Raw genomic sequence first — 11,481 nt, 5'->3', positions numbered from 1 at the left:
CTCCTGAGCAGCCGCCAGCTTTGCTGAGAGCACAGGAAGCTCCTGGGTCACCTCAGCTGCAGCCAGGTGAGGAGGTGAGGACCCAAAGACATTCACATCACCCGGGCTTCGGGAGGAGTCCCCAGTTTTGCGCTGCTGCCAAGCTGGGCTGGGGGCTCGGTGAGCGCTAGTGCTGGAAGGGGAGGTGAGCACATGAGTCAGGGACACTGAAGGATGCAGCCAGCAGCAGCAATGCAAAGTTCAAGCTGCTCCAGTGCCCCCAGCAAAGGCTGCCGTGCAACTGGGCTGATTCTGGCTTCCYATTCCCCAAGCTCTGCTCTGGGCTGTACCAGGAGCAGACTGATGCCAGGAGGTGGGGTGACAGGGTGACTGTCACCTGTATGTGATGCCAGCGGGAAACATGCAGCCTAATTCCCTACGGTAGGAGTTCCTGGAAAAGCGCTTCGCAGCTCGAGGATGGGGGGAGCCCCTCTCCTTAGGACAGCATGCAGCCACTTGCAGGTAGGAACAGATACTCTCATCTCCAGGAAGGCAAGAAGCCTGACATCTCAGAGCACCTGAGTGGCACTTTGAGGGCAAGTAATAGTGTGGAGAAGAAAAGGAAACAAAACTACTTATGCTCAACCATGAGCTTTAAAGGCAGCTGCTCCCTAAACATGCATAGCAACCAGATGCCAGCAGCAGCACCACACACAGCTGCAAACAGGGGAATCCGTTTGGTTTTCCTGACCCTCACTTCTGCATTCGCAGTCCCTACCCCCTTAGCTGGGATTACCTGAGGAATACTGATTACAGCTGATCAAGAGTTCCATCTTCATTAAGCTGATTGCAAGGCTTGTTTGAAGATGGCTGCTCTGGCCGCTTGTTATGCTGTGGCTCCTACACGCCTTTTTATTTAGCAGCTGCTCCTCTGGTGTGCAGCGACTGGCAATTACACCACGGCTGATGGGTGGGGGGACTTGATTTATTGTTTGCTGGATAGGGGTTTCATTAACATTTTGATAGCCCTGCGATTTAGGCCACTAAGGTACTCTCTGTATCCTGTATTTTCTTTAATTCCAGYCAGGTTTCATGTGATACCCTCTCTTTTCATTTAGGGGAGGAGAGGATTGCTCTTTYCAGGTGACTGCCAGGCAATTAAACATTAAAGGCTCTGTTTCCCAAGCAGAAGTGGTTAAAGTGCCTGAGGTTGCTGTTCATAAGTACCCCATGCCAGTTTCCTGGCTATCCCTGAGAAGATCCCAGCCTTCACCATSAAACAATGACAGCTGTATGGACAAACAATTCAGCCCAGATGATTTTTTTTTTAAAAAAAAAGGTAGACTTGACAAATGTCAGATCCTCTTGCATGTGTTGGAAGCAGGCAGGAGATGAGCTGGGCAGAGAGGACATTCTCTATGTCCTAGCTATCCAATGCCATTTCAGTTTTGCTGAGGTCTGGGGAACATTTAGCCAAGGGTRTGTTTGTGCCTTTCCGCAGTTGTTAGCACATGGGCAGCCCCACTATGGCTGCATCCGTTTTTCTGGGAAGTTGTTGCCATGCAAGTACCGTGACATCCATGGAAYCTTCCAAGTAGTTAAAATGAAATCATGGTAACGGCAGAATTTTTTTTGCCCAGACAACTATTTTGACTTTCAGAGTAGAATACACAATCAAGTATGAAGTTTCATCAAAACTGTGTTATCCTAAAAGAGCTTTTGAATTCTTTAATGCATTTTATAGGATGATTACCTTATTTATATCACAGCACAGGAAGTGAGTCAACAAGTTTATCTCCTGTCTTCTCATTAATATAATGATATAGCTCGAGATGTGTTTTGCTCTTGCTTTCTTACTGCTAAAGYATCACATTTTCTTTTGGTCACAACACAAAGCACGCCAGATCCTCATATTTCTAGACATGGAAGCTCTGTGTGACACGTAGATCACATGTCACAATGTAAGGACATGTAAGGCCCATTCTAAGGCCCAAATCCATTTTCTACAACTGAATATTACTCTCCCTGACCACATGCTCCAGGAGAAGCAAAGTTTTCTGCAGAAAATTTGTAATACAGAACTAGAAGCTTGAGCATATAACACACATRTTCATTCATCATTCCTCTTGTCCTGATTTTGTGCTCCAACTTTTCTGACAGATTGTTTCCTTGGTTATCCACGTTTGTTGTCAAAGCAGACAAATGAATCATCCATTTACAGTAAAAGTGAGGAACTGCCAAGGGAATACCTGATGTCGCTGCATGTGGTGTGCAAGCCTCAGGCCAGCTGACAATAAAGTCCTTCCTCTCAGCTCTTTGGGTACAGGCCACATGTGCCCTGTGGCATCCACCCTGGCACAGAGGCTGAAAACACCCTGTGCTGGGATCACAGAGTTGGAAGGGTAGACAGGATGGGCTGCCCTGATTCCTGTCTTAGCTGCATCTGTGGCTCCAGACAAGCTGACCCAGGTCAGGACCCTTCTCTTTTAAAATATATATTAGTTCACTCACAGARCATCTGAGCCTCCCACAAATAGTCCTGCTGTAATGGAAATCATTTTTTCCAAACCGCAAGGAAAAATGCATGCTTTTTCCAGCCTTCGCTCCATCCTCCCTGGAGATTAAAATCCCTGAACACTGGCAGAGTGCTCAGGACATATGTAGGGTTCCCTGGCACTGCAGTTCCTTATTGCTGATCTGTTTGGATGGGATWACCAGACCTCCTCACCCACCCTGTGACTGGAATGAGCTGCCTGTGCTACACCCAGGGCCCACAGGCACCCTCTGTCTCCCTGTCCCGCTCTCTCCAAGCACCAAGGGAGGCACCCCAAGCGTGGGGTTGTATTGCTTTGCTTTGGACACAGAGAGTAGGCTCCCTTCTTTCCCAGGATAATTTGTTGTGACACCCCTGCTGCTCTCCCCTATTGCAGGCCGAGACAGGGAATGTGTCTCACTCCAGCTCCTGTAATCAGTGTCAGCACTGCAGCATCAACTTTTATGTGTGTGCGTCACTTCAGAGTGCAGTGCTAAGCAGCAAGCTGGAGGGTTTATAGATACYTCCAAAATCTTCTTCCAGGAATATAGGCTATCTCTTGGCTCCCTTTGGATCGATTCTCCAGAGCCAGGTGTCTGYGCAGCAAATGACAGCAGTGGCCATGCTGGCAAGCCCTGCCACAGCCAGTGCCAGCCAGTGTTGGCATCCAACTACTAATGGTGGGGGTTGCWGGGAGTGTCTTGGTTTGTATTTTTGTTCATCATTGAACCCAAACAGGAGGAAAAAGTACAAGATGTGCCTTTGTTTTACATACAGGAATAAGGAAGTTCTAATTTACAGCAATCTGTAGAAAATTCATAAAAATTAAGCTTCCTACCAGGCAGCCAAATTCTATTGCACAATAAAGTCAGCACTGAAAAGGTGTCTAGTAATGCCCTTTCAACTACATTTTTCAGGTTAGCCTTGGATTAAACACCAAAATAGCTGATGTAATTTCCAGCTGGCTTTCATGGTTAAGCTTTAAAAATGGCACGAGGTAAATTCACAGCTACGGCTCTGTCTTCAGCTGGAACAAGCCAGGAGTTCACTACTTGGTGTTAAATTCTGTGTTTAGAGAGAGAAGCTGTATTTTATTTAGCTCACAGCATGCCAGAAACAGCCTTTCCTCAGCAGTCCCCCAGCAGTGCAGCCAGCAGGTGGTCTGAGGGCACAGCCTGTGCATGCCTCCAGAGTGGGTTGCTACACAAAAAGTGCCAGCAGCTGTTTTTACTTCAGAAAACACAGGCAGAAGAGATGGCTATAGCATGATACCCACTTTCTTCCTCTGATATTGCAGGRCAGCATGACAGTGCTCACCCGGAAAGATTTAAGTTCAGCTCTATGCTGAGATAGAGGGGCTTCAAAGGCCATTGCATGCACTGCTGAGAAGGRGCACAGGCCCATGGCATGGGCAGGACACCAATAGGGAGGTGGCACTTTTTTATGCCCTTCTGTAGGGCTGCAGCACAATATGGGACTCAAGGTTCAGCCTAGCAGGCAGAGGTGGTGAGGGGACCTGGCTCTCAGTACAATGGCTGCTTGCAGGTGTGGAAAGGTCTCAGACCCAGAGCTGTTACAAGATTTTATCTCATGTCTATGAAATGAGAAATACCCTGAAGCAAGATGGGACTCACATTCCTGGGGAAGGAGCCTCTCTTTTGCATTGGGCTATGATGGCACATCCCACCTGGAACAAGAAGGGCAATGACTCAGGCGTTCCTTAAGCAGCCTGCGTCACACAGGATAAGGTAAGGAGTGCCTCTGCCCCACAGCCACAGCAGGGAAGGGCAGTGACTCAGCATCCGTGCCATTGTGAAATCTGGGGATCCCTGCAGGCAAGGGAGGCGGAGCAGGAGGCAGAAGAACTCACATGAGCAGCACCAATGGCCACCACTGGCACACAGGAGCAGCAGGCAGAGAAGTTGTGCTGCCCAGCCTCTGCCTTGAGATAGAAGAGCCCCAATTCCCTCTCTYCTCCTGGCAGGGGATTCCTGCAGGGACAGAATTAATGGGGCAGGCAAACCCCCAGCCCGGAGCCCATCTCAGTGCCAGCACCACACACCCACCAGCCCTGGGGAGGGCCACAGGGGACCTGGATCCCACATTGTGGGGATGGCAACCACCACCTGTGCCCAACAGCCAGGCCATCAGGAACACGACTGGGTTCCTTCCTGGGGAAGGCAGTGCAATCCCCAACAAAAAGGAAATACTTTTCATCAGCGTGATAATGGCCCACATATGCATGTTTAATTTGGGCGCTAGAGAAAAGCAGGGGGATGAAGAGCTGGGACAAAAAAAACCCAAAATCAAACCAAAACAGAGACGCAGAGTAATAAGCACAGACTTGAAATTCCACTCTGTGGGCTTTATAGTGCTTAAAAAATATAAAAAAAAAATAAGAGATAGTGTTCCACTGGTCAAGACAATTTTATTTTGAGTTTTTTTCCTTGCAAAAGGATAAGTTCTGCCATGAATTAAAAAAAAGAGGTCTATATTAAAGAAAATTGGTTTATTGTAAACAAAGTATAAAGTAAAACATAAGAAATGTGCAAATCTTTAAAGTAGTCACAAAAAGCATATCTAATACACTATTTTCAAACCATTCACTTTCTGATAGGTGTCCTCAATGTAATAGGATAAAATACAAATAGTGAAAAGTGATGCATTGTCACAAAAGCTAGTTTAAGTTCTAGGCTGGTGTCTTCGCTGCCKTGTTTTGCTTTTTGAATCACAACTTTCTAATTTAATACAATACATAATATATCCATTTCAATTTTAGCATAAACTGCCTTTCAAAGGATAACACAATCAAGAAGCCTAAGATTCTTGGTTTTCTTCTTTAATCAACCCGAATAGTTTAAAGTTCCCAAGTTTGTCTTCAAGGTGCCCTGTATTCACTCATGACAAGCACAGTGAGAAGGTGGRAAGGAAACCATAAGCAACACAAAAGCAGAAGCACCATGCGATGCCCAGGTATAACCAGCTGTAACAATCACAAAGCTTGCCAAAGCAGCTGGGAAACATTACAAAGCTAATAAGGATTCGGAAACATCCCTTGCCCTTTGACTGCCCTTGTGCCCCTGCATGCCCATCCCAATGTCCCTTCTGGACACAGCAGTGAAAAGCTGAGTTTGTTAACTACCCCCCATGCAGGARGAGATGCCTAAAATCTCCAGGAGTCTGGCACCAAATCATCCATTATGATGGGGCTGGAGAACAGTCAGGAGGAAAATGTTCCTACCAAGAAAAGGTGGCAGAAGTAGGAAAACAGATTTAGATTATCTTACGCAGATGGGTTCTGGGCTTTCAAGCCTGTGCCTGTACATTGCTGCTGTCCTAGTCTGTGCCTACTGAAGACTGACAGCTAAAAYTGGGGTTGGTCTCAGGCATGAGCAGCAAACCCTCAGGAACACTTGCAYGGGACTGGCTCTAGAGCATACACAAGTTATTTGCAAAATTCAAAACTGGCACAATGTGGCTGCTCTGCTCTAGAACTTTCCCTTTCTTTCTCTCCTTACCAGTACAAGAGACACCCGCTATTCCAGTCAGCCACTGGTTCTCCCAGCAACATCTTTTGTGGCTGAGCGCAGGCTGTCTTTGCCTCTCTGCACTGCTGTCAGCAGCCAGTGTGGGAGAACCACAGACCGGGAGAAAAAGCCTTTCTTCAGCCGGCCTATCCCAGCAACAACAGTTAATTCCACCGTCTTCAGAACAAGTCCTTTCACTGGGCAGTCGCCGATGTTGGTGGCATGGCAACATCATTGAGCTTGCTCACTTCCATTTGCCAGTTCGGTAACTTCTTCGCTGACAAGTGGCGACGCGCGTGCTTCGTCAGGTGGTCGCTCCGCATGAACCGCCGCTCGCACATTGGGCACGCAAACTTCTTCTCCCCGGTGTGCGTTCTGCGGTGGCGAGACAGTTCATCAGACCGTGCAAATCTCCTCTCACAGCCTTTCCAACTGCAACTGAATGGCTTTTCTCCTAAAAGGAAAGAAGTTACAAAGGGAAAAACCCAGTGAGTAATGAGCAATAAAACACCACTACCTTAACTGGCAGTAAAGTTTCTATTATGGCAGTTGAGCCAAAAATCTAYGTAAGTTTATACACACAAAATGTAGAAAATAGTYTGTATACTAATATTTAAACATGCAGACTCATTATCGCCAAGGCTAAGTAGTACAGGTAAGRGTTTAAAGGGTTTAAAAGGRTTAAAAGTTTAAAACTCTTTGGAACCAAATTGTTTGAAATGCTCTTTACATCTCAAGACAGCTGATTTTAACTCTCAGCTCCACATAAACTGTGGATAGTGATGACTCAGCATGCCYAGAACTCCCCTCTGAAGCACATCCTGCAATAATGTTTTATGTAACAGAGCTCGAGTAGTACACTATGAGCCTTTCTGAAAATACATGGGACTCTTTCTGCTACTGCAGTTAAGGGCTGAGGCTGGAGAAGTTACTCCAGAATAACCAAGGCAAGAACAGTTTGGAGCAGATTCTTGCATTCTTTCATAGAAGAATCTCCAAGTTTTGCCCACTACTGACCAAGGCATTCCTGAGGAGAAGTATAATAAGGCACCTTTAACTCTGGAGAGCATGCTCYACGTTGGGCAAGGCCTTGCTTCCAYAGATGCATTACTGAACACCTTCTGACACGAAGCGAGTCCAGCACAAACAAACTGCTGAGTCAACTTCCCCTCRGGGAGATTTCCCGTCAGAGATTAGGCAGCATTACAATGCACACTGGCAAAAGACAGTATTTCATTGCTGACCCACAATTTGTTCCATGAACAGATCCGGTAATCACTACAACTATAACAAGCTGTATATATAACCACAATTTTCTACATTAATTTTTAACATGCAGCAGCAGTGACCAACCTGTGTGCGTTCTGACGTGCGCCTTCAAATGGGAGCTCTTGAAGTACGTTTTCCCACATCCTGGGTAGCCACAAATGTGACTTCTTATTCTTGAAGAATCAGCCTGAGCAGTGGTTTTTGCTGCAGAAGGTACAAAGCCAGGAGCAGGGGCTATGGGAGAGAGTCTCGTGCCATTTGGACTAACAATGGGAGCCTTTGTGCCCTGCACAACYGGCTGAGGCACAACAAACATGACAGCACCTTTGGGAACCTGGGTGCCCATGAAGACCATGGGCTGACAGAGAGCTGGCTGCTGGCTTGGCGYGGTGTTGGGCACCATGGCCGTCACAACATTGTTGTTTGCAGGCAGTGGGACCATTTGGCAAATCACTGGCACAGGGGGGGCTCCGCTGCCTTGGGCAGGGGATGGCGGTGCTGCCACTGCTGGCTGCTGTGCTGGTTCAGAGACCGACTCCTCCCTGCTCACCGAGGACTTTGTCAAGGGCACRGGACCAACAGCTGGTTCTGCAGCTCTTCCTTCTGCCACCGACAGTTTGCTGGTCTCTGCACTGGCTCTGCTCRGTGCCACGGTGGAGCACATGGAGTGCTCTGCTTTGACATTCTGTTTCTTGTTTGTTTCCCTCGAAGCRCTGTCCTGGTATTTGAGCACACTGGCTGTTCTCACCGGGCAGGTTTTGTGATCACAGAGCTGGGCATCAGCCGTGTGACGGATAACACTGGTCGCTCGAGCTTTCAGAGGCCTGGCTGCTGGAGACAGCTCCGTGTCTCTCYGAGGAGCAGCCAGAGGAGGCTTGGCAGCCTCGGACAGCACCTTGCCGAGCGGATGGATCACTTGCGACATCTCCAAGTCAGAAGGGCTGTAGGGAGGGGTCAGGCACTGTGCAGGGGAGAGAGACACAGTAATGAGGGGATGTTAACAGCACATCACCACACTAATYGTTAAAAAGAAGCACACACACATACAGAGTGAAAAACTTACAAATGCTGGTATGACATTAAAGTCTGYCGCTCCAGGAAGCAAAGCCTCATCACTTTCTTCTGACATGTCAGATGCAGGAGTTATAGGTCTCATTTCTGCATGTTTCTTGAAGTCTGATTTCCAGTTGCAACTCATAGAAATAAGGGCCTCTACAGCCTCATAATCRCTTTTTTCGGGCGTATCGTTCCAGAAACACCTCATATCTCTCTGCTTTTCAGTCATCATCTCCATTTCTTACTCCTGTTTTGGTTAGAGAAWAAAAGGAAACTTTAAACCTGATGCTGAATTTGAGTATTTTGCAGTTGCTTATGTAAGAAGCAATGTAACAGTAAAGTAAACAGCAATGTAAAGAAGAATGTAAGAAGGCATTACAAAAAACAAACAGAGCAACCTGGGCAAGATAAAACACTTGGTGTACCTGTGTTTTCTTGCCTTCTTTCTTATTCATRTAATATTTTTATGAAGTTGTTAGTGGGGAAATATGGCCATCAGATGAAAACTATATACTTCCTTGAAACAAAAGAACTACTCTGGATCTTAACTATGTCAAAGCTRTTCCACATTGCAAAAGTTGTGTCTGAGAGCTTAAGAAAAATCTTCATCTCCCCCCTATAAAGTAAATCAAATCTTCTTCCACCATTCCACCCCCCTACCATTTCTGCTTTGGACACACACAGCCCTCAGTGCTTATTCTGGCACAAGAGAAAGGACCACATTGGCACTGATGCACATTTTCTTCGAAAGGTATTAACAACAAAAATTGTTCTAGAAAATACTCAAAAGTGTCTCTCTGACACATACATGCAGGGAAATCACCTGCTAGAAGAACTGCGATATACATACACATATATGTACATATATACCCCACATATAGCCGCACACACACATCACCTCCCTGTGTTCCTGCCGGGCCCTCACGCAGGGCTGTGGGCGGGGCTGTGGGCGGGGCTGTGGGCGGGGCTCGCGCGTGGGCCCCGCCCCCGGCGGTTGGGCGCGCGCCACCCTCACCTCAGCGCACCCCGCCGGCCGCCCCCACGCGCACCGCCCCCGCGCTCTCCTATTGGTTCCCCCGGAGCCGCGCCGGGCGCCCATTGGTCGGCGCCGAGCGGGTCGCGGCCCGGGGCGGGGCACCTGAACAAAGCGTGATCGGGCGCCGCCGCGCGCCGACCTTTCCCCCAGTTCCCCGCACGGCGCCCCCGCCTCCGGCGCGCGGCGGCGGCCGGCTGTGAGGGCGGGCGGGAGGGAGGGAAGGCGCCCGGGCGGGAGGAGCCGGCACAGCGGGCGGGGACCGGGCTGGGGTCAGCGCCGCCACACCCGGCGCCTCCCGCCGCGGGGGAAGGGAAGGGAAACCAACAGGCGTCCCTGCGGGGAGCGGGCGCGGGGGCGGCGGCCGGCTCTTCCCGCAGCACCGCTCCTCTTCCTTGCCGCCGCGCCGCCCACCCCGCGTGGCGCCGGGATCCCCCGGCTTTCTCCTGCTCCCTCGCCAATGCCACTTGCTTCATGCAGCCGCCGAGCCCGGCGCCCACACTTGGGCGGGCACGCAGGCTCAGGGGCTGCACGGCGTCGGACCAGCGCTGCCAACAGGTTCTCGGCGGCTTCTCTCCCTCCTTGCCTCCCTCCGGCGGCTYTCCTCCCAAGGTTGCCCTGCGGGGSTCTCCCCACGCGGGCGGCTCTCCCGACTGCCCACCCCAGCAGTCCTAGTACCCCGCCACGACTCACCCCCTCCAGCCGCCGCCCCAGCCAGGTCTCCCGCCCGCGGTCCCTCCTATGTGGGTCGTCCCCGCACGTGCCCGGGGATCCCCCCGCCGTACCATCCCCAGGGACACCCTCCGTCCCAGCCACCCGACCCCCCGGGATGCCCGGGTAGCTCACCGGAGGAGCCGAGCCCGCCCCGAGGTGCCGCCGCCGCTCTCCCGGTTTTCCTCTTTTTGTTCGCCGCTCCCCGCTCGGGCGGCGGCGCCCCCGGGCCCGCGCGCGGGGGGGTGGGCGGGGCCCCCGGGCGCCCTCCGGCCAATCGCCGGCAAAGGTGTGTGGGGCGGCGGCCAATGGGCGCCGGGTGCCCGCGCGTGATCGGCGGCCGCGCGGCGGCGTGGCCGGAGTGTCAGCGCGGCGTGTCCCCGCCGGCGGCTGAGTCAGAGCGGCAGCCCCCGCCCCGCCTKCCGTGCCCTTCCCTCCCCGGCATCCGTGTGGGAGCGGCGGGGGCGGCCCGGCGCTTCCTCCCGCATGAGGTCACACGGCGGCGGGGGAGGGAGCAGCCTCCCCGCGGCGGCCCCCGCTCCCCGTCGGGCTGAGGTGAAGCGGGGCCGCGGGTAGGGGGGAGAAGCAGAGGAGAGCGGCGCAGTCACTCCGACCTCCTCGCATCTTTCTTGTCCATTCCCGTGGCTGGGCGCGCCCGGGGACGCGMTGCTGTATCTTGGCAGCACCCTCGGGGTGGGGGAGGTCACTGCTACGCGTCGGGACCACCCCTGTCTGCACCGGGGCTCCCGGCTCTGTCTGTGTCAGGCCGGGGCACTGTTGTTGGTGGGAGATCCGGCGGAGACCGCAGCCGGAGGAAGACCCCAAGCAGGTCTGCCCGTGGCTCCCTCGCCCGCTCCCCGGCTGCTGCCGCCCGGCCGGCTCGGGAACAGCTGCGGCTTAGCTGGGTCACTGTTAATCGCGTTACCCCGCAAGCTGCGGCGCGCCAGAAGGGCGAGAACAATTCTGCGATCCATTCTGCCCAATGCAGGGTTTAAGACGGGTTCTTTTTCCCGTCAGGAAGTTGTAATGAAAGCAGAAACAGCGGCTGTGTGTGTCGGGACCTGAGCATCCAGGCCAGACTGCAGCTTTGAGTGGTGTTGGGTTCTAGAAATGCTGTTGATGCTTCGTTATAGTTCAGTATCTTTCCTTCTGCTTATTGAGCCTCACTTAAGAGATCTCCCCTGCTCCTTCTCCTCCTAAGCCATCCAGTCTTGTWTGCTAGAGCATTTCCTTTTTAATCCTTTTTTATTTCTAACACCTTTGCTTCAGTCTACAACGGTAAGCAGTTATCCTCAGGACAGCAGGTCTACTGAGATGGTAGAGAGGGACGGGGAGCAGAATGGACCCCCTGTAATCCAGAAGGAAGCAGTTAG

The 11,481-nt window shown here is 51.5% G+C and overlaps 2 protein-coding genes across 2 annotated transcripts; one reads left to right on the top strand and one right to left on the bottom strand.

Moving 5' to 3' along the window:
- Positions 1 to 5,002: 5,002 nt before the first annotated feature.
- On the bottom strand, positions 5,003 to 10,307 carry KLF10 (KLF transcription factor 10). Its single transcript, XM_057372464.1, has 4 exons — positions 10,244 to 10,307; positions 8,372 to 8,611; positions 7,393 to 8,269; positions 5,003 to 6,493 (listed from the first exon to the last, which is right to left on the bottom strand). The coding sequence occupies exons 2-4, from the start codon at positions 8,600 to 8,602 to the stop codon at positions 6,234 to 6,236; spliced, it is 1,368 nt and encodes a 455-aa protein (XP_057228447.1). The 5' UTR covers positions 8,603 to 8,611; positions 10,244 to 10,307; the 3' UTR covers positions 5,003 to 6,233.
- LOC130577235 (proline-rich protein HaeIII subfamily 1-like) lies at positions 9,096 to 10,662 on the top strand. The gene is made up of 3 exons (XM_057372439.1): positions 9,096 to 9,115; positions 9,246 to 9,493; positions 9,878 to 10,662. The coding sequence occupies exons 1-3, from the start codon at positions 9,096 to 9,098 to the stop codon at positions 10,660 to 10,662; spliced, it is 1,053 nt and encodes a 350-aa protein (XP_057228422.1).
- Positions 10,663 to 11,481: the final 819 nt, after the last annotated feature.

This window comes from Malurus melanocephalus, unplaced genomic scaffold (genome assembly GCF_030028575.1).
Source record: "Malurus melanocephalus ecotype Western Australia unplaced genomic scaffold, MMel_1.1 scaffold_171, whole genome shotgun sequence".
Lineage (NCBI taxonomy): Eukaryota > Metazoa > Chordata > Aves > Passeriformes > Maluridae > Malurus > Malurus melanocephalus.
The sequence above is the reverse complement of the archived record's forward strand: the minus strand, read 5'-3'. Positions and strand labels throughout refer to the sequence as shown.